This window comes from Fusarium odoratissimum, assembly GCF_000260195.1.
Source record: "Fusarium odoratissimum NRRL 54006 unplaced genomic scaffold supercont1.1, whole genome shotgun sequence".
In the NCBI taxonomy this organism is placed as follows: Eukaryota; Fungi; Ascomycota; class Sordariomycetes; order Hypocreales; family Nectriaceae; genus Fusarium; species Fusarium odoratissimum.
Window position 1 is genome coordinate 308953 of NW_022158687.1, and position 25243 is coordinate 334195.

The following is a 25243-nucleotide window of genomic DNA, read 5'->3' on the forward strand; positions in this document are numbered from 1 at the left end:
CTCCAACATTGCTCACCAAAGACGACATCATATTGACGTTGGACGAAGACATGCCTTGATTCCCCACACCACCAATACACATGAATGGATGGATGGGTACATGTCCCCATTTCTATCACTTTTGGGATCCGCAAAAGCGAGCATGTTGTGCATGAGCATGAGCCTACCCCGGCCCCAAGCTCACTCGCCCAACAGATAGCCCATTCCCGCCCGAGGCGTTCAGGGATGTCTGTTTGTCTCGAATCCAAAGGCACGGACACATGTGAAGGCTCAAAAGAAGACTGTTGACAGTCTCAACAACCAGATTTGACCAAGACTGCACCCACCATCTCCATCACTAGCCTTTGGAGGAGTAACCTCAACGCCGGCTCATGTCGTGTCGTTGATGGTATGATGCTGTGTTTATGGCCTAGTGAATGTCAGGGGTGTTAGATCCTCGTCAGTATCTCTCACTCAACCTGGGGCGATTTCCATGCGAAGTCCTCGGGTAGGTAGTGGAACTGTTTTGCTTGCTTTTTCTTCAACAACCCTGTTCCTGGTGTGATGATAATCACTCACACTCCCACCAACAAACCTGGTGAACGTAACAACTCCGCGCGTGTTTCATTTCAACCATTGATAGCAGCAATGTTCTATCTTACTATTCAGATACCAGCCAGAGGAACTCATATCATAACCTAGAAGCTGTGTGCGAGCGAGTCCAGCAATCCGATCTCATGAAGGATTGCGTAGCAATGTGGCTCAACTACCAACAGCCTCAGAAGTGCTTGGGCGATCACCGAGGCTGACGAATCAATCTAAGCATCATCACCAACTACTACTTGCCTTGCTCAGTGGTGACAAGGGTTTATGTGAACCTAGAGTTGCAATAAAACAGCCAAGTCTACCGTGTTCTGTCCCCAGGGTGCAAGGAAACTTGAGGCCTTAATAAAAGATGTCAAAATAAACACATCAAATAGTCCCCCAAGTTTGGAATAGTTTGCCTAAGTCTTTTCGTCATCTGTGATGAAGATCCTAAGTTTTCTTTCCTCCCTCAGTCCGTTTGGCTTATGGAGCACCATCTCCGGGAATTAGTGCATCTTTCATTTTGGCTGCCGTGTTCTGCTGGATCTGAAGATCTATTTGCAGTTCTGGTCAGCCAGTTTCTGTCCGGGGGGAGGGTACTAAGGTTTCTTAGCCATCAATCTGTCTGTGCCCTCATACAGGGGTAAGGCTGGTATCTGCGAGCAATCCCACGAGATACCTTGGGGCCAAGTCCTTTCACAGTGCACTTTGTTCACTGCCTTGGCACAAGCATGTCAGGAGTTAGCTGCCAGAAGAGTCAGCCGAAATGGCTTAGACCAGAGAATACAGTGTGCCTCTCGATTGTGGCCTTGACCCTGAATTTATGACGAATCATTTTTTGTGATATCAAGAAAAGAGTCATTGGGTGATTGGGGAAAGGCGTTGTGTATGTACTGTACGACGGCAGACCAAGGCCTGCAGCGTATTACTGATGACTATCATTTCTAGAGACAGGCAGTAAGGTGTGTGCAATTGCCCAGAAGGAGGGCAGCAACAGAGGAAATCACCAGTACTTGATAGTAGGACGAGCGTTATATGTAGTCTGGTGTGACAGCCGTTGTTGACGAAAGGCGTTGATCAACGCTGACGGGCATTGTGATAGTACGGACTGAAATTTGGCCTTATCAGATATGACAGGGCGAAATATCCCGAATTGGAAATAAGAATATCACCCTGTACTCCGTTGAGAACAGCCAAAGTGCGTGAGATTGTAGTTGATCGTTCAAGATGGGCAGTGACCACGAATTGTCTTCCTCCAGCGACTCTCCCCATGAATATTATTCGTCAGCCTATGGCTGAAGTTCCCGCCCTCACCCATTTTGGCATATTCGACTCGGCAATGCAACGCCCCGGAACGCCTTTCAAGAACATGACGAAACAGGTGCAGCGCCTCATTCGCCAGAATTGTGGAAGACACCATCCTGCTCTACCATCGCTTACGGCGGGATCAACGTTTCCAGGTACGGTACAGAGTAGCTGGCCAAGGTACTTCAAGACCAAGGACAATCAGCGGGCATCCAACCTTCCTTTTTCCGTCACATAGAAGTGGTCTTGATAATCACATCTGACTCTGGTAGTATACCCGGCATGTCTGTCATGGTAGGAACCATAGGGCGTTCTTCGATCCATACAAATAACAAACATTTCTATGATACTCGAGTTGATACAGTTTGATATGCCACAATTCGAGTTATGGCCCAGCAAGATATCTGGGAAATCACCGTAGCACCCCCTGTCGCTTGTTGTGCATTGAGCCCATGCAATGCAGTCAGGGTCAGGGTCAACTTGGAGCGGGATCATTCGTCTGCCGATTGTGTGCTGGTTTTGCGATGGCCACGTTCAGATCAGTTAACATCCGCCACGTTAGATGCAGGAACTCGAAGCGCCGTGGTGCATTCTCTTGATTGCACGGTATCACATAGCGGACATGTCTTGAATAGGGAATATCACGGAAAGACATGTATTACCGCTCAGATGTCACCTTATTGGTGGATCAAGATCTCTCTGAAGTTTGATGGTAGCAAAGAAGTATATATCTGGAGACCAGGCTTGCATGAATCTGCGGCACGCTTAGCTCTCTTTTCTCCCTGCGCCGTTGCTAGAGATCGAATGAGGTTAATAACAACAATCGCAACGAGAGTGAACAGAAGCTGGTCCGTGGCCTCGGCTCTTATTATGGGACGGAACGACAAATGCACGGTTGTCAGGCAGGGATAACTGGTGTGGGTTGGGGCCATCGTCAAAGCGGGAACCACCCCACTATCGACAACCCATCGCGCGCTAATAAGTGAGTTGCTATTGTGTGCTATTCCATCAAGCCTCTGATGGTCAATAATATCTTTTTTTGATGTCACGGGAAGCGTGTCGAAGAGACATACTTGTCAGCTAATATCTTATTCTGCCTCGACACCAATTGCACTTGGTGTGGATTATGACGGTGTCAGGCGGGCCGAAATCGGCCAGAAAGAGTGTGATGACAATGCCTTTGGGAGTTCAAAGTCATCCAGGCCGGATCTATACAGAGATCGTAGGAGCATAGCGTCGTATCTCTGCATGCGCCTCTTTCAATTCGTACCCTGGTCTACTGATGCAACGGGTAGTCCAACTGAATCGAGACCGAAGCAGGCGCCTGCAGACTGCAATATTGTCTCCCAGGGTTGTGACATGCGAGCAACGCAACAACATCCCGACCAGCGCCGACAAGGAGCGTAAAGGAAGAACGGCAGTCAGGCCACTAAGCAAAAAGCCTCCCAATAAGGTTTTGGGCTTCTTGAACGACCCAACCACGAGGCACGGGGCCAGCCATTGTTGTGCAACTGCGGCGTTGTTGAGGGGACAAGAGGTAAGGCGCCGCGCTGACAGTTTCTTGGTCCCTTCAGGGTGACGATGATATCGAAAATCGAGAATGGAGGTTGTCTACGTAGGCTATCCCTGCTTCGCCTCCCCTGTCAAGCTGGCTACCAGCCCCTGACGGTGCTCCATTACCCAGCGACTTCCCCAAAGGACGGGCCCGCTCGGTGCTCCGCTCATCCTCCGAGCCGGCCCGGTGTTGAGACGCTCTGGTGGTTGTGAGGTGGTTTCTAAAGGTCGGAGCCACAAAACCCCCTCAACCTGAATGCAATGAGGACCCTGTCTTTGTTCCATGAAGCGGTTTGCGTTTCCTTCTTGCGGGGAAAACTACCCAATTAACAAAATTGCCGGGGAGCTGAATGGGGCCATCTCAGTATGATAGAAAGGCAGAAATTAGCAACAAGTGGTTCCATAGTTGAAATTGAGCATGCCAAGATCAATACAAGGTCTCGCGATCTCTGCACAGATAGCCTGACAATAAACGCGTTAATGGGTTTTTGCAGCAGGCTCTGCTCAGATTACCGGGTGGGAGGTTTGTATCGAGCCTTGCTTGAAGGAGTGTCAACTCCGCCTGAGAGCACGAAGAATGCAAAAATGGCCCAAGAAATCCATGAACGAAGTAATTTGCCTATTAAGACCCCTGCTTCTTGATGGCGTTCTGAGACATGAGAAATGCAGGCTCGCTCAGGTAAAATCAGGTTCCCTGAGGTGCATCTGTGAAAGCCACTCGGATGCTGGATTGTCATTTGCCATTGGAGACAATCCTTATCGTTGTTTCAGCTAGCTTCGAATTTCTTGTCATCAAAGAGCTTGGGCTAGATCCATTCGATGTCTTGTTTGTTGGTTGTGTATCCTCATCACAGGTGCTAGTGGTGGTTAAACTACCAGCTAGACTAGCTCGTAGTCTTGATCAAGTGATATTGAACGTGACTGCCGCTATTGTCTCCTCAAAATATCGGGGGGTGCGGGTGTGTCCTTCTTAGTGGCTAAGCTGTGATCTGGCGGGTGATTGCTGGGCTCTTTCGGGCCTTTGGGCGGTATCGTGAAGATGCCTGACGGTCGAGATTTGGAGGTTAAGCTTGAACAAGAAGAAACAGTTCCATCTTGGGATGACGAGGATCAGAGAGTGGATGCAGACTTCCGTAGTGTGGCGGGGAAGATGCAGCTACCCAAGTTGGTCAGGTACGCAGTCGAAGCAGGAGAGGAGAGGAAGGTAGGATGGAACGGGCGGACATCAACTGCCTGCCTGCCGGGACGGGAGTCAATTGCTGGATGCTACCCTAAAGTGCCCACCAAATTTAGGTCTGCGATGGCATCGCTTTATGATGATGAACCATTCAAGAACGCTACAGTAGCATAGTCACTACACTGATAATCTTTAACCACGTCTATCTTCTGGGGCTAGGATCAATGGAAGGAACGTCCGCCAAACACGGAGCAACGACCGACGGGGGCCGGATGCCCGTCTTGTGCAGCTGCATGCATATACCTACAACACGGCCAGTCTGTACAGCAAAGTGCAGACAAAAAGAATCGAGACGCTAAAATACGGCAACAGGGCACGGTACAGCGTGTTGGTACGGGAGTGAAACCGATAAATGGAGTAGCCATCGTGGCGAGCCATTTACCAATAGTTTCAACAATAGAGCCTCAAACAAAAACATGAACTCATCATGTCGAGTATGAATGAACGATCTATTATGCGTTCTTCACCGATAGATGCGCATGGAATGCATGTGATTCAGACATACGAGGCGTAGCTGGCCAAGCCAAGCATGAATCAAACGACGGACCCTAAGCCCGGAGGTTGGAAATAAAAAAGGGGCAGCGAAGAATTGCCGACTCTGATCGACACGGCGGACTGGCTAGTTCGTCGTGGTGCAAGGGTGCAAGACGCTCTAAGTGAAGTCTATCTCCGGCCATACTGTTGATCTTGGCAACCACATGTCATTGAACTGCTGTGCAACGCATCACAATTATGCACAGCAATCCATATCTATCGACTCGTAATGAGGACGTATTTGTGACTCGCTTGAGAAGCTGAGTCTCACAATACATTGAACCGTTCAGGGTCGCGGCGTTTCAAGGCTGACCGTTTGCAACTGAGACTTGAACTGGCACGCGAGCACCACCCGGTTTCGTAGAACCTCACCTTGGAAGCACTGGACATCCATGTATGAACGGTATGAACAAAAAAAATATTATCAAGACCAGACGCCGTATCCTTGCAGGCAGAGGGACCTGAATCAGATTAACTTCGGCCCTGCAGCCATGACGCAGACAGCGGCGTTTAGGGCGGCGTAGAAAGACCGCCAGTGCGCTTTTGATGCGGCATGGACAACTTCCGTTGAATCTCTGAAACGAGGCTTTTTGAATTCCAATCTGTTGTTTAGTAGAGTAGGCGGCAAGACATGACTAAGCCAGGATGCCCCAAGTATGATCTCAGGCACGCCAGAGACAAAAAGCAAAGAAACAATGAGCGAAAAAAAAAAAAAAAAACCTGCATTCAGAGACGCGGATCTTATCGGGCTGGGACAGGGGAGCAAAACTAATGCCCCAGCGAAATGGGTCCAGCCAAACACATCGCAAGGCCTAGCCAAGCCACCAAACCCCAACGCGAACGAGTTGGGAAATCGCAGACACATGGAAGTTGAAAATGGTAAACTACCATTGGCTCGATGACAATTGCTTATCCTGTCGTCCATTCGTTGTGCCTGACGTTATCTTATCACTTTCTTCGCCTGAAGCTGAGTAAATTGAGTTTGAGACTGCGCTTCAGGGGCTCGTAATGATCCAGATCAATCGCTGATGAGCTGTACAAGTAAAGCAATCACAGCAGCCCCAGTGATGTGCTCGAGGAATCTCCTGGAAATTCCCACAGAATCATGGATCTTTCCAAGGCTCTGACAGCTGGAGTGATGCATCATGACCTGGGAAGGTAAGGTACCGTAAACTTAAGTTCCCGTCCCCAGCGAAACGCTGCCCCACTGACAGCAGCAATACTTTCTCAGATACGGTTTGAGGGCAGTGTCTGTACAGTATGCTTGGGCACCGTCTGTGATGTTTTCGGGCTCTGAAGACGCCCGCAGTGTCCTCAATGGCACAGTCTTACAGTACGAATCAGAAGCCTGCGATATGGGTAGGTCAGGTATCTCTTAGTGCCACTTCTCCTCCAGCATCACCGCCTCCCGCACTTTGACCCGCAATCGCTTCGCTTGAGCCTTGCTTGTCTTGTCTGTTCGAGTTCCCTGGCTGTCTCCATTGCGTCAGCTACGCAAGACAGTTCAGGACCTCCAAGGTTGAGCTTTGCTCTCGTCCAATGCGTGTAAATTTCCACGAGATGTAACCATGGAGCCTTACAGGCTCCAATCAAATCTTTTTGAGTTGTAAGTCAATTGCCCAGTCTCCAGATAACCATGCAGTCAGTTAGAAATCACAAGCCATACACCTCACGTATTCTCAGGACGTGGTGAGCTTAGCACAACAATGAATTGACTTCGACCATAGAAGGCTTGCCCAAGGGAATTATCGCACTTTGGTTGAATGCCTCCGTCCAGTCAGATGGCGCCAGGGCCTCCCTCCATTGAGCAAACCGGGTATTTTTTAACCAATGTCAAGCACCCATCGGTGTTACTCTTTCTGCAGCGCTGCAGAGGACACTGTAAATCGTCAAGCCCAAAGCCATCCTGGCCAGCCCAAGCGTTGCCAAGACATTTCGGACAAGGCCAGGAAATGCTCAGTGCTGGCTCGCTTGAGAGAACCCTCGTCGGGCATGCCTAGGGAAAGCCTCGCTTCTGACTTGTGGTGGCTTTATGTTGAGAAATTGCATCGAATGATGAGCCAAGCCAAGATGCGTTTCGAGATAACCTCATCTATACTTTTGTCGAGAGAGATGACCACGCCAGCGGCGACGGCGACGGCAACAGACGACGTGTGCTAGAGAGCGAGGAACGGAGCGGATGGAGGAGCGAGCAGGGGCCGAATCCTTGAAGGCGGCCGGTCCACTCCGTAGTCCAGCAGAAACAGACATCGCCGTCACAGAAAGAGTGAAAAAGGCGGCGCTCAGGGGAGTGTAGATAAAGAAGCCACACACCCCTTCTGTATCTGGATGGCTTGGCTTGTCGAGAAGAGACGGTGATATCTACTACGTAGGCCATAGATACCTAACTTGGTAGGCAGGTACCTGACGGCATTAGGTATTCAGTTGCAACGCAAATTTGAGATAACTGCGCGGTTTATTGACTTGTTGTGCTGGCAATGAATGAGTCGTCTTTTCTGCTGGGGACGACGAAACCTCGGCGGGCTGAGCGAAAACGGAACAGATTTGTGTGTGTTGTATTTTGGTGACGCTGGACGGTGGACGGTGGCCGCTACTGACTGGAGATTTTGGACGAGGTGGAGTGGATAAGGTTGAGGGGTGAAGCTGCAGTGTTTGAGGGCAGTGGATCTAACAGCGTATCTTTGAATTTGGCCCAGGGTTGATCTGAAGGAGGGCATGGCGCCATGGGTCGAAGCACAGACCAGAAGATTTCCTCGGAACTCGCACAGTAGAGACTTACCAGATTGGTACCGCTATCAGATCGAACTCAGCTGCGACAACCACTGGCCCTTCTTTTCCGCGGTCGCCACTACGAACCACACACCATTCAGAGTTGCAGTGAGAGATGGGCCTAGTAAAAGAGACGGACACTGTGCCTTCCCACTCACAGGCAGTTCCATACCCACCTCCATCATCACCAACTCCACTGGGTCCAGTCCAACACCAACACCACTAAAATATCCACACCCCCAAACACACAAGACCTGTTCTCTTATTGCACTGCTCCACTTGCTCTACTCTTTTGTCCAGCCTATTTTACCAACTACTCTAGTCACCATCTCAACCTCTCCTCTCACCAAATCTCTCGTTCCTCAACTTCAACGTCTTCGACGTTTTCGATCCTCACTCCGCTTCGATACACGCTTCTCTTTACACGCGACAATGGTACTATAGATCGATTCCTCGTCACATCCCGTTGTGACTTCAACAACTCGCGGCCCGCTTGTGCGAGCCTTCTGCACTCCCCTTCAGCATGTCGAGGCGACAACAGCCGCTCCAACAATCTCGCCCATCATGGATCCCTCACAGTACTACCAGCACCATCATCACCACTCCCACCGTCACCACCACACATCTCTTTCGCAGCAACAGTCGTCCGCCTCCCTCTCGTCGACGGCTCGCGGTGCCCCGCCGCTGCATACTCATCTCCCCTCCTCTTCCTCCATGCCTTTGAGGACCGCCAACAGTACTCCGATGTCTTCGCCAGGACTTTTCAGTCCTTCGCCTTCCAGGCAAAATCTCGTCACCTCCGTATCCGAGAACAATACACCTCCCAATTACACCCAAAGTCCTCTCCTGCACCCTTTGCAGATGCACAAAGTTAGAGAGTAAGCATTTCAAACTGCGGTGGGAATATCGTATCGCAGTTCTCTGCCCTTTTTCGCTTGTTCCGCCTCCAATCGGCTTTGCTCGCCTATGGCGGGGGAGATGGCCAGGGAGCCTGGCATGCACCGACCGTTTCACTTATCAGACACTAACGCATTTGTCAATCATAGGACACACAAGGCCCTCATTGACTCAGATACCGCCACAGGCCGCAAGCTCATTAACCAATATGAAGTGATTGAAGAAATTGGACGTGGAATGCATGGTAAAGTCAAGCTGGCTCGCAACCTCGAAACAGGCGAAAATGTGGCTATCAAAATCATCCCACGTTTCTCCAAGAAGCGTCGCCTTGGAAAGGTTACAGCAAAGTCTCCCCAGGACAAGACGAAGAAGGAAATCGCCATCTTGAAGAAGATCCGTCACCCGAATGTCGTCGCCCTTCTCGAAGTCATTGACGACCCTGAGCTCAAGAAGATCTACATGGTTCTTGAGCATGTGGAACTTGGTGAAGTTGTGTGGCGCAAGAAGGGTCTCCCTCACATCTGTCTATTCGAACGACGACGCATAGAACGAGAAATGCGAGGCGAGCTCCCAACTCCCGAAGAGGATCGCTACGAACAACTACTTGAACACCGCCAGGCTATCAAGCAAATGAAACGAGCCAAGATGGCACAGAATTACCCGGGCCAGATGAACTGGAGTTTCGAGAATGGAGGAGCCGACGAGCCTAGTAGCAGCCTGGGAAGTCAGTCTCGTATATCCTCTATGCAAGACTTTGCCATCAGTGACGGATCACCGTCGAGACCTACTTCACGACAAACTTTCCGCGATGAACCAAGGGCACATTCACGATCACGATCTGTTGTTTCGTCAACTCGGGCCGTTGAAGATCCCGACGAGTTCATCAATTGGGAAGACGATATGGAAACCCCCAGCGCTCTCCGATCAAATCCCACTTCGAGTACTGCGTTGGATGGCACCATGTATGGCCCGTACGTCGACGAAGGCTTCCGAGGACGTTCTCCCAGCATGGCTGATTCGATCATCTCACACATGTCCTCTCTTGATTTCAACCCTCAACAACATGACCCCTTCTCAGACGACTTCTCCTACGTTCCATGCTTCACCTTTGACCAAGCTCGATCAACTTTCAGAGATACTGTTCTAGGTCTTGAATACTTGCATTATCAAGGTGTCGTCCACCGCGATATCAAGCCAGCCAACCTCTTGTGGAGTAAAGATCATCGCGTCAAGATTTCCGACTTTGGCGTCTCGTACTTTGGTCGACCTATTCGTGATGGCGAATATGACGAGACAGTATCCGAATCTGAGGCCAAGGATTTCGACGATGATCTTGAACTTGCCAAGACAGTCGGTACACCTGCGTTCTTTGCTCCCGAGTTGTGCTACACCGACTTGGACACAGAACAACCCAAGGTTTCGGAACAAATCGACGTTTGGTCTCTTGGTGTGACACTTTACTGCCTGATCTACGCTCGAATCCCCTTCCTCGCCGAAGATGAATTTCAGATGTTCAGAAAGATCGCAACAGAGGAAGTCTACATCCCCAAGCGCCGCTTAATGCCCGTTCACCCCTCAACCTCGCCAGCCGCCACCTCCCTCTACAAGCGCCAGAATATGCACCCATACCGTGACGACAACGACTTGGTCTATGAAGAAGTCGACAACCTTCTTATTGACCTGCTACGACAAATGCTCACTAAGAACCCCGAAAAGCGAATTCGACTTCGAGACATCAAGCGTCACCCATGGGTCGTCCAGGATATCATGAATCCTATCGGATGGCTCGACGATACTGACCCTGCTCGCCCTTCTTCTGGTCGAAAGATCCAAGTCGACGAAAGGGACATGTCGTCCGCTGTTGTGCCTCTTACCTTTCTCGAGCGTGCTCGCTCTGTGGTTAAGAAGGCTGTTGGCAAGGTAATGCACCCCCTGGTGGAACGAAGTGATAGCAAAACGCGACATCGGGCCAACAGTAGTGCTGCTAGCTCCACCGGCGACAACGTAAGCATGTACAATAACGGGCCTCCGACTCCTCACGGACAGTTCCGCGAGAACCGACGCAAGAGTCTCCGTCCTGACGACTACTTTGCGAGTGCCATGCGAGATGCTGCCGCGGCGCCTGAACATCCTCTCTCAGTCAGCCAATCAGTCAGCCCACAGCCCGAATCAGTCATCTATGACCCGTTGGCGACTGTTCTCCCCGAAGCCGGCGTTTACCGAGGCCATCATCATGCTCATAGCGAGAGCGAGTCGATACGCGAACCTGAGAAGTCATCATCGGCAGCCTCTCTATGGCCCTTCCATCGTCACGCTCATAGCCACGGACATACCAAAACCACTCAACACTGGCTCCATCTTGGTTCCCCCATGCCCATCTCTCAAACCACTCCTACTACCCCTTACTTCTCCAGCCCAGTCGGCGGACCAGATGACTCAGGTGCCGAGACAGTCCGAAAGACTCGTGACTTGGACATGACGGATTCGATGGATGAAAGCTCCCGGTCCAAGTCGGTCGACCGTGGCCTCTTTTCAAGTTCAGATAAGCGCGCTGAACCTAAGGTGGGCGTCAATACCACCGTTGCCCCAGGCAGTGTCCAAGCACCACCTCGTCATGGAAGACGACCTGTCAAGTCCGTTGACTTGGGCAAGGCTTCGCACCATAGACGCTTGGAAGCTTCCATACTCTCTTCATCTCTTGCTGCCGCCACCGGGCAGCAGTATAGCCACGTGGGTTCAACCCATCCTGCTGAACCTTGCAACAAGACCAGACCCCGATCTCTCCAGAGAATGGATAGTGCTCCCATCACAAGAACGTCACCACCTCGTCACTCGGAAGATCTCTGCATGCGACGATGTGATCGACAGGCTGAACACATCAGTTACTCTTGCCCGCCCTCGCCTATCCAGGAGGAATGGACTCGAGATGAACCCCTCCCACGCGCAGATACCATGCCCACTACTAAGTCGTCAAGTGTCGATTCAATGGAAGCTTTGGCCACCCCATCGACTAGCCCAAGTGTTACCAGCCCTGTCTCGGCACTCCCTTCTACAGCCAGCACATCGGAGCGGATGTTGGCATTCCAGTCCGATCCCTCTCTGCCAGCCTTGCTCAGTGGTGCCAGCTCTGTTTCAGCCGACATGGAAGCCGAGCTGCTGTGCAAGCCAGGCATCGTTAGCGCTCACCCACAACTACTCGAAACCACCGACAGTCTGACGCCACCGGCTTTTAACAAGGAACCCAACGGCTTCCCCATCGATCACGTGTACGGCAATTCTCCTGCTATGGACAGCGGTTCTCTTGCTGTCCACCTCGAAGGTGGTGCGCGGGACTCGGTGACAAGCACTCCCGTTGCCCGGCCTGTTGACGATGATTTCGACGACGATGGCAGTGATGACGGCATCTTGCTCATGGCCAAGTCAAAAAAGAAGCCAGCGCAGACTACGCCACGACCTCCAGTCTTCAACCCTCGAAGACGTGACACCAACATCAGCATTGCGAGCACCGAAACTGCCAAGAAGGTGCCGACCTCTGCATATGGTGACGAGGGGACGTCACCCTATGAAACATGATACCCCTTCCCCATTTCGTGGCATATTTATTAAGTTAATTTATTTCTCTTATCACATACTTTGTCAGAGGCCAGACAAGCATTGAGAGTCTTTTTCATTATGGGTTGAGTTGCATCTTCAGTTGCCTGAAGAAATGTTTTGGAGCATGAGGCCTTCGCTTTGTACGGTGCTTGGCATCACATGGGGTGTTTTCTTGTTATTAGATCGTTGCTCACATCCCAGAGAGGGATTGTTACTGCATTGCTATTTATGGCATATCATGGGTGGTTCCGCTGCTATAAAGATTTATCCTGTGTTGTTTTTGGGATGGTTAGTAGTTCGTGGGCAGGATGTATGGATGAGGAAATGAGAATAATGACGGGTTTATGAGCCGGAATGAATGACGGAGGAGGATAAGGATGAATATATATCGGATCAAAGGCAGAGAGGCCCAGAACGTCACCGCTTCGTCGGAAGCCAGTCCTATGTTGACGGACGCATTGTTTATATATATGATGAGGAGGAGGAATCAGAATGAATCCCTTGCATTTTTTCATGCTGGGCTATACATGGCGGCAACAGAGCAGCCTGCCCTGGGGAAATAGGGAGGCTTGCGTGCATTTGCATAGATAGGGTGGAGATTTGTTGCTTTCTTTCGTTGGATGTCATTCCATCTATTGAAGATTTGTGTCGGTGCTGTGCATCTGACATCGACAATAATAGCCCCTTGAAACTGCAGAATTCTGAGCCTAATACAAGAATTTATATGTACTGGGAGTGAAGTGAAATTCGATAGTGTATTAAACAACTATGCATCCGCTCAAAGATGCGCTTCAATCGCGATGTCTATATGAACCTTGTTAGACTGCAAATTCCGATACTACTTCTTCCTTTTTGCTAGCAAGAAGCGCTGATGCCACCAATCCCAGAACACAAACCACCAAGACTCCAGCGGCGTTGACGACTGTTCGCATGGCAGATACAGGGGGCTTCTTGCTGACGATATCAACCAGGATCTCATCAAATCGCTTAGCCATCTGCTCTCTCCCAAACAACTCCTTCACTCTCGCAGCACCCTTGTCGCCCATCTTCTGCACCTCAGCATCGCTAAGTCTCAGCGCACTGCGCACGACATCGGCCCAAGCATCTACGTCCTTCGGCGATCGCAGCCATCCCGTCTCGCCGTCGACGATTGTTTCCACGGGACCACCTGAATCAGCGGCTAGTACTGGTGTACGGGCAAGCATGGCTTCTAGGGGAACGATTCCAAAGTGCTCGTTGGCGGGTGTGTAAAGCAGAATGCGAGCGGAGCGGAGGAGCGATGCCTTGAGGGAGTTGGGGATCGAGAGGAGGAAGAGCACGGGAACGGTTGGAGGCGCAGATAGAGCAGTAATAAGGGTCTTTGTGGTGAGGTGTTCGAGACCGTGGGAAGAGGCGAGAGCTTCGAGTTCGGAGTGATATTGTACGTTTTCAGCGACGCGAGGATCGTAGCCGCCTAATGATGAGTTAGCATTACTGTCGGGTCAAAGGCTCATGTATGCCCTACCTGCAAGAATGAGCCTGCACCCCTTGCGCTCAGCTTCAGGAATGGCAGCAAAGGCCTTAATTGCAAGACCAATATCCTTCTTCCTCTCAAAACGGTTGATACTCAAGATGATCTTCTCGCCCTTGAACGGAACATCACCATCACTGCCAACGTCCTCTTTCTCCTTGACTTCCGTATCCACACAAGGATACACCACCTTCGTTTCCGTGCGCTTCTTCAAATTCGGCCACGTATTGTTAACCACGCCCTTTGTGAAACCAGAGTTCACAGCCATAGCGCTCGCAAAACCCATAGTCCATTCCTCAAGCCAGTCAAACGGACGTCGGTACAAGCGCTTGAGGGCAGACTCGCGGCCTTGCGCGAGGAGAAGATCGGGGAAGTGGCAGTAGAAGAGGATTGGCGAGGATGGAGCGATGTAGCGCATGAGAGGTAGGCCAGCGGAGAGTTGATCGACGATAAAGGCGCGTGGTCGTAGGGCTTGTAGTTCGCCGGCGAGAGCAATGTGGATGAGAAGATGAACATGTCGAAGGATGGCGCAGAGGATTGTGAGGCGCGAGAGGATGGACATTGGGATCAGCCAGTGGCCGCGAACACGAACATCGAGGGTTCCTAGTCCTGTTAGCCATCTCACATACAACAGACTTAGAGTCATTACCATCACGGCACTCATCAAAGCAATGCTTCGGATCACAGTGATTCGTAAATATCACCACCCGATGTCCCCTCTCCTGCAAACCGACCGCAGCATCGACAACAAGGCGCTCAGCACCTCCAATGCCAAGATCAGGGTGGAAGAAGACGATGGAGCCTTTATCTTTGGCGTCTGAAGCCATGATTGCGGTCTTCTCTTTTGTGGTGGTTATGAGAGGCTACGGTGTTTGGTTAGTGGGGGTTTTTGGAGTTGGAGGAAATGAAAGCTCCAGTGGGGCTTGAAGAGAAGGTCTGCTGATTGGCTGGTGATAATTGGGGTGCGTGGCCGTCATGGGAAGTGGGACCGTATCATCATGAGCGGTACGTATCTTTTTACCCCAGAATCTTTAAATCGTTCACATGCAAGACGTTGAAGGCATCATAAACAACAATGAATACATATTCATAATAATATTTAGACTCATATATAAACATTTGTATCTTACTCTTCAATATATTAGTATCGTAACACTTCTTATATCATGTGATCTCATATGCCGAGATGCCCATCTCAGATTCATCATGTACTTACCCCAGGCATATCCACAAGCCGAGGTGTTTTCCTTAGCCGGCCTTCAACTCCACGCTCTTATACCAACCTCTTATACCACCCAACAACGCTCACTCTCCCTCACATTCTCTCATCTCACTCACAGCACAAAATGTCTACTCTCTTCACACTCCCCATCGCAAAATGCGGCGCCCATCCCGGCGGAACTCTCACATGCACAGAACCCTCACCGAGAGTCTACCTTCTCACCCTCCTCTCACCACCCGACAACCGTCTTACAACACCCGTTCTCAAAGCTTTTCTCAACGCCCTTGATATCATCGAGTTTGGTTATCCTCACGGTGTTGTAGCGACTACTTCTGGAATTCCAAAGTTTTATAGTAATGGTCTTGATCTGGAACATGCTGTTGCGACAGACGGTTTCTGGCCTTTGCTCTATGATGTTTGGGCTCGCTTCTTGACGTACGTTTACGATAATACTGAGTACCTACGAGTGGTGTGCTGACTGTTTCAGATACCCTATGCCTACAGTGGCCCTCATGAACGGTCATGCCTTTGCAGGCGGTCTCATGCTCGCCACAGCGCAAGACTACCGTCTCGCGCCCACCCCACGAGGCTTCCTCTGTCTCAACGAGCTTGTCTTCGGCGCACCCCTCAAGCCCGCCATGTCAGCTCTCTTCCGTATCAAGTACTCCCACTCCACCTATCGAAGTCTCGTCCTCGAAGCCAAGCGCTTCACAGGCGAGGACGCCTTGGCAGCTGGTATCGCCGACGGTCTTGCGCCCAAGGGCCTCGAAGACCTACTCAACTTTATCAAGGAGAAGGAACTCATTGACAAGAGCAAGTCTGGTGTTTACGGCGTGTTGAAAATGGAGATGTATGCGGGCTTGGTGGAGTTTATGAGAGGGCCTGCTATGGAGGCGCATGAGCAGAGATTTGAGGAGGCGCAGAGTAGGGAGGGTGAGAGGAAGGAGTTTGGAAAGGTTTGGTATGAGCAGTGGTTGAAGGATACCAAGGCCAAGTTGTAGGTGCTTGTTCTTGTAAGATATATGTGTGAGCATATCTGTCGCGACTTGCAGAGTATTTGATGTCCTGACCTACCCTCATATACCAAAATATCGACCTCCCAGGGTGGGACCTACCTTTATATCCTAAAACAACTCTATGTGTCTTTGACGAAGAGTGGTGTAGTGGTGTCTACCTATAACCTATAAACCTTCTAAAATCCGAACCTAAAATCCTAAAACTCTCTTCCCTGCACCACTCTTCGTTTTTGCAGTTCGTGTGTTCGAATTCAGGGTGAACCAGACTACTCTGGAGAAATTGTGATCTTGTGATGCTTTTTTGTCGTGTTGAAGGGCTAATAGCCACAGCTTACAGACTTCTAAATATACGCTCATGTTTACCCTGTATTCATGTTTTCACGAGTCACGGCTGTTCAATATCAAGTATAGTCCACTACCGCATTCCAAGAGCCACGGGCGAATGCTATCAGATATATAGGTACCAAGTAGCATATCATTAAAAGCCAAGCCTATATCCGTACACCTACCGCGCCAAGCTCAAACTTAGGAAACTTGGTATAACATATTATCCCTATTTTATTGCTCCCACCAAACGCCATATATGCGTACCAAATACGCCTCATAAATATACCGAGCCATCCCTCGTGGGTATATGCGATTTGACATGCTCAGATCTATTATATAAGTCCGCCGAATCAATGACCGCCCTGACCCATGTGCGGATGCTGGTGCTCAAATAGACTCAACACATCTGAAGGTATATAGTCTAACCAAGGCCCCATCATGTCTGATTGCTGCAGCCCCAAAGCAGCAATGTCTATATCCTGGCTGTCGAAGGTGATGCCGTCCATGCTACCCATATTTCCCCAGGGCATCGCATATGGGAAACTCGTTTGGCCAAAATACATGGCGTTTGCCCCTGAAAGAGTCGTGGTGGGGTTCACACCATTGTCAGCCATCGCTGTTGGTGGCGAGACACTGTATGTATCAAAAGCAGTAGAAGGTGGATTTGTCGGTGTAAACCTCGACCCAGTGGTGTAAATGTCATTGGCCTCACAGTCCTCAGGCAACCCGTCGAACTGAACAGTAGGACGAGTTTGCGTACTCGTCGCTGAAAGGTTCGAAGTTCGACGAGGCACAACTGGGCGGGACGATTGCCGCACAGCTGAAACATTGGGCTGGGGATAAGTTGGCGCAAGCATGCCCGCTGAGTCTGGTAAACTCTGTCGAATAGGGTCAAATATCATATTGCCAGGTGGTGTACTAGGAGCTCGTGTCGGCTGTGAAGTTTGAGCTCCAGTTCCTGGCGTCGAGTCTCGGTTCTGATACATGAGTGTCAGGCTCGAGTTTGGAGAGTTGGCAGTTCCTGCCAGAGTCCATGCTATAGGCGGACCTGACATCCTTGGTGATGCCTTGTTCTCAAATTTGGGGAACGTATTGTTCAATGCACCACTGCTACTCTTGCGTCCAGCTTTAGTGCTCTCATACTCTTCTGCTGTGTACGTTTCGCAATCCCGTATTCCCTTGGCCCTCTGGTCCAATGCAGTGATGATGTAGGTAGCTCCACCCCAGTACATTTGCACTTGTTGCAGAGAATTAAAGCACTTTTGGTAGTTCTGGTTTGCTGCCGAAGCCAATAGGGAGTGTCTTGATGATTTGGCCTCTCGAGGTTTATTGCTTCCTGAAGCGTCCGGATGCTGTGCACCTGGGGGTGAGTTGGCCCGTGAAGGCGAGCTCGATGCGTTTGCGCTTGACTCCATCACGAAGGCGCAAGCTGCAATGTAGATTGGCTGACTGACAAAAGGATTTCCAATGAAGCTCTTGGAGTCTATCAAGTCTGCAAAAGACAAAATGTCGCAAATCGTTTTTGCGCTGCTCATGCTGAGCTCGCGACTGTCTGGTAGGAGTTGCAACTCACTGCGGAGTTCAGCAAAGGGTGTAAGGAGAGTCGGCTGGTGAAGGATGATGAAGAGAGCATGAAACCAGAAGTGCAGCAGGATGAATGTGGTGCCTTGGCCTGCTCCCAAATACGCTTTGAAGTTGTTTACATTGAACTGTAACCGCCAGTCCCAACTCTTGTAGAGCCTGGTCAGCTCATGCTCCATCTCACCAAGCTTGTCCCATGTGTCCTTGGTGAGATCCTGCGCATTGCGAATCTTGTTGAGGACGTCGCATACACGCCCGTAGAGGTGGATTATTTGGAGAAAGATCGGATAGGGAGCTGGCCAACCAGTCGCTGGGTCGATGAAAGGCTCTGGGAATGAAAGCTCCAAGTCATCATCTCGAAATGTGACAGGTCGTCCCGTCCCTGATGAGATGACACGGTCAAGGATAAAAACTGCCCAAAACGTATCCATCCTTTCTTGTACGAGCTCTTTTTGCTCTTGAGCACTCAGCTGACTCGATTCGCCTCCTTTCGCCTCGGAGCTTCCTTCGTCAACCGGATGGCGGCCCCAGTTCTGAGAATACAAAGCATCCTTCTCGCCATGATACTGAACTCCCACCTCTTTTTGCAACCCCAGGTCGACGGCCATACGGATAGCAAGCCCAAGATACATCCACAGAGCGCTGTCCTGGCTCGCTCCGAAACCCTCATAAGCCATGAGAAGACAAGCTTGCACAGCACCAACAGTCGGACATGGGAACGTATCAACAGTGGCCTGCCTGGCTCTTTGCGCAAAGACTGCACCCCTTTCCATCCTTGGCATTTTGTCGTTTCCGTTTGTAAGAATTGGTGAGTCGGAGAATCTGGCGGCCAAAGCGCATATCGAGTCAACCAGAATCGGTTCAACCCTCTTTTCTTTCACCATCCGTAAGAACTTTGATTGTCGAAGGAATGGGTAGCTGGAGCCCATTTGCACGAAGAAGGTGTTGATGAGACTAATTATCAATGGGTGAACTGGAGCAGGATCATTGGGATCATAGGTAGGTAGTTCCTCGCTGACCACATCGCTCCCAACAGCTGAACTGCTTCCTTGCGGTCCGCTATGCGTTGATATCGGCGATGTCCCAGCCAGTGAACCAGCAGTCGAGCGCCGGCGATCGCGCACAGAAACAACCATTTGTTTAAAACCAGGTACGATAGCAGTTGGGCCGAAATATCGGAAATAGGGTACGCGGTGACTTTCGGAGCGTCGCACAGCAGTAGGAGAGGTTGGTAGAGTGGAAGGGTGGTGGCCATTTTGCGCAGTCGCATTCGGGGTTTCGCGGTCTTCAACCTTTGGATCGATCATGTTCGCGAGCGACATTGTCGTCCCTGCAGCTGCATGTGAATTTGGGGTTTCAGGCGCGTGCTGTGCTGACACAGACGCCTTCTCGATCTTGATATTCTCATCATGGTAGTGGCGGGGCTCGTGCTCGTCTCGTTCGTGGGCCTGCTTATCCAACGGCGATGGTTTCTCACAATCCTCCCTCTTGATTTCCTCAGGGTATCCTAGACATTGGTGGCCGTTCTTGGTACAGGTAGAGCAAACAGGCCGTTCGCCAGCGCATCTCGTCTTTCGTTTTCGACAGGTCAAACACCTGAGCCGCAAAGGGGTTAGCACCTGGCAATTGGGTCGAGGAAGAGTCGGGTATTGGGTAACAGGAAGTAGAGACCAGAAGACGATATACTGTGGAAGCCAGAGTCATGCGACTAGTTCTGTGTCACGATGTTATGGTGGTACGACCGGAGTATACTTACGCAGCGTTGATTCTGCGCCGCTTAGAAGGCGGTTGTCCTTGATTATGTACAAAACGAATCGGACGCGGTGGCGGCGGAACCGAATCCGATGTGTTTGTCTGGGTGCTCATGACTAGAACATGGTGATGCTTCTCCTGGGGGTTGTGTAGTTGGGCGCAGAAGCGGACGTTCGTTGGGAGCAGAAGAAGCCCGGCGCAATATGGAGCCAGGCGAGTTTAAGCGATCCGAGTATGATGACGAGTGACAAGCTGACCGGCGGGGTTCGACGTCTTTCAGGGCGTGTTGCAGAAAACTGTGGCTGTTGATGTTGGGCAAATATGCAACAGGTGGCGAGGCAATGCAACCCTGGAGAAGGAGGACGCAAGGGATGCGAATGCGACGGGAGATTTGTTGCGATGTTTCGTAGGTTCTAGGAGAGGGAGTTAAAATGGTGGCATTCCCATATATGAGACAAAAGCCTTAAAGCTGGGCAAGGTCACATCAATGACTGAGTAGCATGTTCTGGATTGGGTTTGGGTAAACAATCAGGAACATGAAACTAATAAGCGACGGCACAGAAGGAAGCTCGTGAGGTAGGCCAGGGGTTTGAGATTAGGCGATGAGAGATTGAGTTGTGCCGTGACGTAAGAGGATACGGGTATAGTTGAGTAATAATTAAGACGGAATTATTAAGAAAATATGACTAGAAAAAAAGGATGAGAGGGAACAAGATGCAATGACACAACGAATATGATTGCGAAAGTGGACGACAGGGAATTGAGTCTGGTCTGGGGACGGGGATGGTGTTTAGGCAGGTGGGGTAATTGCTCATGTGGAGAGAAAGAACTGCAAAGCTCAAGCCTCAAGTGATCAGAGACATACGCAATTCTCAAGGCATGACTTACAAGCTAATATCCTCCTATTTCGTCGACAACAGGTGTAAGTTGTAGGAGAGAAAAGAGAGATATCACCGAAGAAAAAGTAAGGAGCCAATGCAACACAACACAACACAACAAAACTGGGCATAAAAAAAACCAACATCGTCACATCAGTGGCAATAAATACCATTAGCCTTGATCCCTCTCTCACAGTCTCTCCTCTTTTCCCTCAATCCCACTCCCAGTCATTCTCAGCCCTTTCCCATGGATTCATCTCATCCAATCCTCCTCCTCCAACTCCTCTTTCTTCGGTTCCTTTTTCCCCTTTCCTAGCCGTCGCCCCCAACCTTATTAGTTAGAACCAACGTAACGGCCCGCTTGCCGCCTTGTTCAGCCCCCTCCAAGGATTAACTGCAAAGACCACGATGATGCTCTTCTGCTTTGCATATTGTGTCTCACCTATGCATTCTTGCAGATGGGGGTTTGTCTTTCTACCTAGTTACATGCATCGCATAATTGGATTCCTCTTATACAGACCATTCTCTTCTAAATTCGGCCTGCTCTCTAAGCGAATTGACTGCAGGTTGGTGACAGACGATCTAATTGTTTCATCTTGAGGGTTGAGAGTTCACCCCACGCCGCTAGACAGTTGTCAATCCCATGATCCGACAGCCATCCCGAATAAGCCGTTATATGGATAAAGCCAAGAAACCGGAGTTATTAATTAACTTTGGTTCCAGAATGCGGGGAAGCCATTTGCAATCGTGGTTTGTCAGTTTCCAGTGCGCAGTTGTACTCGTACCCTACTGCGTAGAGACTCAAACACCGCTCCTCAGCCTTTTGGAACCTCTTGATGAATCGTCACGGCCTTCCAACGCCAATGCCAAGCTCATGCAGATCATTATGCACTGCCCGCAGCATCATCACCCGATGAAACAGAGCTCCTAAATCTGTTGAACAAGTGGCGAATGATATCGAGGTCCACTAAACAGGCATATCATCCATGGTGCTCTGGGACGTCAAGTGGGTAAGTAAACAGGTAGCTGTTAATATCCACATATTCTCTTCATGTTTCATTATAAAATACATCTCGTCGCGTTCATATATGCCATACAGGTACAATCACCGTATAGTGCCGCCTCCACAAATCCAAGTGCTCCCAACCATCCCAAATATGTATATATGTCACTACGCTTCCCATTCCTTTTCAACTCCAATAATATCCAGCTGTGAATGATTGCTGAACGGGTATCGCCAGTTCGCTGTCGTCGCTATCATATGACTCGTCCGTGTTTTCCTTTCCTGTCTTATCCAAAAACGATGGTTACGCCCATATCTGCACTCACTCTTCTCCAGAGATCACCACCACTCCTGACACCCATCATCATCGCCTCTTCTTGCTGCTGCAGCATATCGGCCTTGTCCGCACGTCGCCAGACTTCTTGTGCAATAGTCCATGCACGGTCAATATTTGTCATGCCTTGCCGGCGGTTGATAGCAATGAATGCCTGGCGGGCAAGTTCGCGATCAGCGAGTGTAATGGCCTCGCAAGCAGCAACAAACAGTGGCCAGAGAAGAGCACTCATAGGACCTGTATTACTGACTGTTCCGACACAATGGGTCAGACTGATATGGGCATGGCGCTGTACGAGTGGGTGTCTCCTTGGGTAGCTGTAAATGGTCCGGTAAAGGTAGACGAAAGCAGAGTGACGATAAGACAAAGCGTTGCTAAGAATACTCTGGAGTCGGCTCCTTTCTGCAGTTTGCTCAGGGCTCAATTCCTCAGGATTTTGATTCAGAACAGAGTTTTCGGGGACGGCAGGATGCCAGTCCTCCAACGCCGCCTCGATAGCCGTTGCCGAGGTTTCAAATTCCGTTCGGAGAACAGCAACCTTGGAAACCTCTTCGTTTGCAACAGCAACATCAAGCTGATCCTTGAGTGCCAAGAGGTTGGAAAGTCGATGGATGATTGGCCACAAGGAAGTGGCCATGCCCAGCAGAGTGTCGACACTGCCCAAGGGAGATGTGGCGCCACAAGAATCGAGAGGAGGGAAAGGTGTAAGATAATTTGTGCCTGGAGCACTAGAGAGAGGAGCAGTACCAAATGACAGTGCCGCAATAACATCATAAAAACGGAATGCCTGGAAAATCGTCAAAAAGTTGCTCATTGATCCAGTCGAATACAACTTACCCGCTCCAGGAAAACGCCAGTTGGATCAGTGGCAGTTCCATTGTTGCTCATGATGGTCATGGCGCCTTTGAGATGGCCATCCACGATATTGGATCGACCCTTTTGTACCAGCTACAAGGCGTCAGTTACATGGGCCAGAGATTCAAATTGATCGGTCAACTTACCACTTCATAGTACACTAATAGCATGATAGCAGCCAGCAACTCGTTTCGGTTTGCGCCTGAGCCCTTCTGAATCAACCGCGCCAGACCCTGAATAGCTCTGTTGTGAAAATAGACACTCTTCTCGTCATTTTCAACCCCACGGTATTCGAGATGAGCACTCGCTAAAGCATAAACCGCGTTGGTGACAGCAGGGCTCTCATGGCACAGGGGAAGAACAAGCTGCTGGAAAGGATTGCCACTCTCTTCACGGAAGACGATGAGATGCGACAAAACATTGCAGAAATGGTCGACAAGTGCACGTCGGTTGGTACGTTCGGAGAACTCTGTGAATACCGGAGCGCAGAACTCAAGTCGAGGGGATTGTGTAGGAATAGGCGCGATCATAGCCAGTGAAGGGCTAGGGGTGGCGTATGCGGCTGCGTATGTGCTGGCATACGTTGTTGTCGGAATATTGATGGTGATGGACTCCCGGCGAACTATCTCTTCGATATCCTCCTCTCCGTTCTCGATGTGTTGAACGACATACTTGGAATCATCGAATGGGGGCAATTGAAAATCGACCGAGTCGAGAGGTGAAATTATTGGAAGGTCCGTGGCCGCCCAGTCAGTAGGGTCATTTGTGGATATGCTGGCAGTACGATTGACGAGAGAAGTGTTGAGTATTGGTGCCTGAGTCGTAACAGGAGTGTCGTCGAGTGAGTCTTCGTCAGCTGATCTATCATGCGCATCGTCGTTCCATTCGGAGGTGGCATGGATATCCAAAACATGAGTTGCCCTGTCCGAGCTCGAGGAAGAGTTTGTGTCAAATGGCGAGCAGGGAACAGTTGCTTCACGCTTGCGCCTCTGACGAGGTCGGACAGGTTCGTAATTGCACTCCTGGCCACGTTCTTGGCATCGGGCGCATGCAGGTCGAATCTCGTCACATTTCTTCTTCTGTAGCAGCTAGTCAGTATCATATCAACTACACATGTAGAGTGAGCTGTGTACCTTTTCTTTACTATAGAAATCGTTAGTTAATTGCTAATACAAAAAGAAGAAAATAGCAAGGACTTACCAGTAACTGCATCCTGTGCGACGACAAAAACGTCCGAGTTAGCAAGTCCGTCTAGCTAGAATGGGGAGCATTGTTTGTGTAACAGAATGCTTCCAGAATAATTCACATACCGGCGCGCGAACGCTTCTTAGGGACCTTGGGTGGTGCGAGTCTGGTGTACAGCAACATCGTGGTCGTTATGTGGTGGCGAATATAGATGATCGAAGGATCACAAAGTCAATCATGCGGTTTCCATCCAGGAATTGAGATGGTGGCGCATGGGCTTTGCGGGTATTGGTGAGAGACGTTTCGAGCTTTACAGTCTCAGCACAAACCAGTTGCTGAATGCTATATTGAAGCAAAAGAAGTCGTCGACTGAATATTTTGAATTGAATAACTGATCTGCGTGTGGGGGAAGTAAGAGGGGGAAATAAAGTCCACAAGAAGCCGAGGATCTGGGGAGAAATTGGAGCGGAGGCGGGAGATCGGTAGTGATATTTAATAAGTAATCCAAGGAGTTGGTCACGAACGTTGGCTAGGGCGAAATATGACGATATAATCAAACAAGAGACAATAGTCAAAGTTTAAAAGTCAAGATTGAGGCCAGGAGCAGGATTATGAGCAGGACCGAGACGTGAGGGGGGGAAGAAGAAGGGGAAAAAGAAGAAATGGAAGGGATCAAAATTGATGCCTCGTGCGTCTCTGGGGCGTCATGGTTCGGTCTACCGTCTAACATAAGGTCCCTCCTTGCCAGTCTTGTCACTCACTACACACCATCGTGATCTTTCAGCATCCACGACAATCATGGATCCCTGGCCCTGGCTACGACACTTGCCCGAGTCTGGGCAAAGCTACCTTTTGTTAGCTTGCGGGGTTACGGGCGCTGGTCTGCAGGTGCACTGAGAGCATCAGAAATGTGCCCTGAAGAATTTTGTACCGTTGCTCCTTGCTCTGCGGAGAGCTGGAGATTTGGGGGGATGAGAATGGGACCATGGGATGAATTTGCAGGGGGTAACTGAGAGCTTTTGCGGTGGGATGGAGAATCGGGGTATGATACCCGATGAATTTATACTGTGTTTTCCACCTTAATGCACATCAAACGCACAGTGATCAGACAGTATGAGCTTCTTTC

The 25243-nt window shown here is 50.2% G+C and overlaps 6 protein-coding genes across 9 annotated transcripts; 2 read left to right on the top strand and 4 right to left on the bottom strand.

The window, feature by feature from the left end:
* Positions 1-5622: 5622 nt before the first annotated feature.
* Positions 5623-7813, bottom strand: FOIG_00131 (uncharacterized protein). Its single transcript, XM_031196130.1, has one exon. It carries the CDS (start codon positions 6117-6119, stop codon positions 5661-5663), a length of 459 nt encoding a protein of 152 aa, XP_031071897.1. The 5' UTR covers positions 6120-7813; the 3' UTR covers positions 5623-5660.
* Positions 7814-8134: 321 nt separating this feature from the next.
* FOIG_00132 (CAMKK protein kinase) lies at positions 8135-13867 on the top strand. The gene is made up of 2 exons (XM_031196131.1): positions 8135-8841; positions 9010-13867. Exons 1-2 carry the CDS (start codon positions 8528-8530, stop codon positions 12431-12433), a joined length of 3738 nt encoding a protein of 1245 aa, XP_031071898.1. The 5' UTR covers positions 8135-8527; the 3' UTR covers positions 12434-13867.
* Positions 8838-14857, bottom strand: FOIG_00133 (alpha-1,3/alpha-1,6-mannosyltransferase). Its single transcript, XM_031196132.1, has 3 exons — positions 14614-14857; positions 13959-14567; positions 8838-13907 (listed from the first exon to the last, which is right to left on the bottom strand). Exons 1-3 carry the CDS (start codon positions 14789-14791, stop codon positions 13273-13275), a joined length of 1422 nt encoding a protein of 473 aa, XP_031071899.1. The 5' UTR covers positions 14792-14857; the 3' UTR covers positions 8838-13272.
* Positions 14858-15017: 160 nt separating this feature from the next.
* Positions 15018-16415, top strand: FOIG_00134 (uncharacterized protein). The gene is made up of 2 exons (XM_031196133.1): positions 15018-15621; positions 15674-16415. The coding sequence occupies exons 1-2, from the start codon at positions 15143-15145 to the stop codon at positions 16185-16187; spliced, it is 993 nt and encodes a 330-aa protein (XP_031071900.1). The 5' UTR covers positions 15018-15142; the 3' UTR covers positions 16188-16415.
* Positions 16416-16581: 166 nt separating this feature from the next.
* FOIG_00135 (uncharacterized protein) lies at positions 16582-20846 on the bottom strand. Of its 4 annotated transcripts, none has more exons than XM_031196136.1 (3): positions 20751-20846; positions 19867-20275; positions 16613-19706 (listed from the first exon to the last, which is right to left on the bottom strand). In XM_031196136.1, the coding sequence occupies exons 2-3, from the start codon at positions 19974-19976 to the stop codon at positions 16880-16882; spliced, it is 2937 nt and encodes a 978-aa protein (XP_031071903.1). In that variant the 5' UTR covers positions 19977-20275; positions 20751-20846; the 3' UTR covers positions 16613-16879. The 4 variants fall into 4 exon arrangements, with proteins under 4 accessions (XP_031071904.1, XP_031071901.1, XP_031071903.1 ...); XM_031196135.1 differs by lacking the exon at positions 20751-20846 and adding an exon at positions 20346-20590; XM_031196137.1 differs by having other exon boundaries at positions 16582-20275.
* Positions 20847-21817: 971 nt separating this feature from the next.
* On the bottom strand, positions 21818-24745 carry FOIG_00136 (uncharacterized protein). The gene is made up of 6 exons (XM_031196138.1): positions 24243-24745; positions 24133-24183; positions 24066-24070; positions 23079-24011; positions 22915-23025; positions 21818-22864 (listed from the first exon to the last, which is right to left on the bottom strand). Exons 1-6 carry the CDS (start codon positions 24298-24300, stop codon positions 22031-22033), a joined length of 1992 nt encoding a protein of 663 aa, XP_031071905.1. The 5' UTR covers positions 24301-24745; the 3' UTR covers positions 21818-22030.
* Between the last annotated feature and the right edge of the window lie 498 nt (positions 24746-25243).

What these genes read in the sequence shown, in the direction of transcription:
- FOIG_00135 (XM_031196134.1), bottom strand. Translation starts at nt 19,976, where the DNA reads ATGAGCACCCAGACAAACACATCGGATTCGGTTCCGCCGCCACCGCGT. An exon ending in CGGCGCAGAATCAACGCTGC is followed by an intron (nt 19,707 to 19,866) that starts GTAAGTATACTC and finishes TTTGCGGCTCAG; the next exon opens with GTGTTTGACCTGTCGAAAAC.
- FOIG_00131 (XM_031196130.1), bottom strand. Translation starts at nt 6,119, where the DNA reads ATGGACGACAGGATAAGCAATTGTCATCGAGCCAATGGTAGTTTACCA.
- FOIG_00132 (XM_031196131.1), top strand. Translation starts at nt 8,528, where the DNA reads ATGGATCCCTCACAGTACTACCAGCACCATCATCACCACTCCCACCGT. An exon ending in CAGATGCACAAAGTTAGAGA is followed by an intron (nt 8,842 to 9,009) that starts GTAAGCATTTCA and finishes TGTCAATCATAG; the next exon opens with GACACACAAGGCCCTCATTG.
- FOIG_00136 (XM_031196138.1), bottom strand. Translation starts at nt 24,300, where the DNA reads ATGTTGCTGTACACCAGACTCGCACCACCCAAGGTCCCTAAGAAGCGT. An exon ending in TAAGAAGCGTTCGCGCGCCG is followed by an intron (nt 24,184 to 24,242) that starts GTATGTGAATTA and finishes CATTCTAGCTAG; the next exon opens with ACGGACTTGCTAACTCGGAC. An exon ending in CTGGCGTTTTCCTGGAGCGG is followed by an intron (nt 22,865 to 22,914) that starts GTAAGTTGTATT and finishes ACGATTTTCCAG; the next exon opens with GCATTCCGTTTTTATGATGT.
- FOIG_00133 (XM_031196132.1), bottom strand. Translation starts at nt 14,791, where the DNA reads ATGGCTTCAGACGCCAAAGATAAAGGCTCCATCGTCTTCTTCCACCCT. An exon ending in CTTTGATGAGTGCCGTGATG is followed by an intron (nt 14,568 to 14,613) that starts GTAATGACTCTA and finishes TAACAGGACTAG; the next exon opens with GAACCCTCGATGTTCGTGTT. An exon ending in GTGCAGGCTCATTCTTGCAG is followed by an intron (nt 13,908 to 13,958) that starts GTAGGGCATACA and finishes ACTCATCATTAG; the next exon opens with GCGGCTACGATCCTCGCGTC.
- FOIG_00134 (XM_031196133.1), top strand. Translation starts at nt 15,143, where the DNA reads ATGCCGAGATGCCCATCTCAGATTCATCATGTACTTACCCCAGGCATA. An exon ending in GTTTGGGCTCGCTTCTTGAC is followed by an intron (nt 15,622 to 15,673) that starts GTACGTTTACGA and finishes TGACTGTTTCAG; the next exon opens with ATACCCTATGCCTACAGTGG.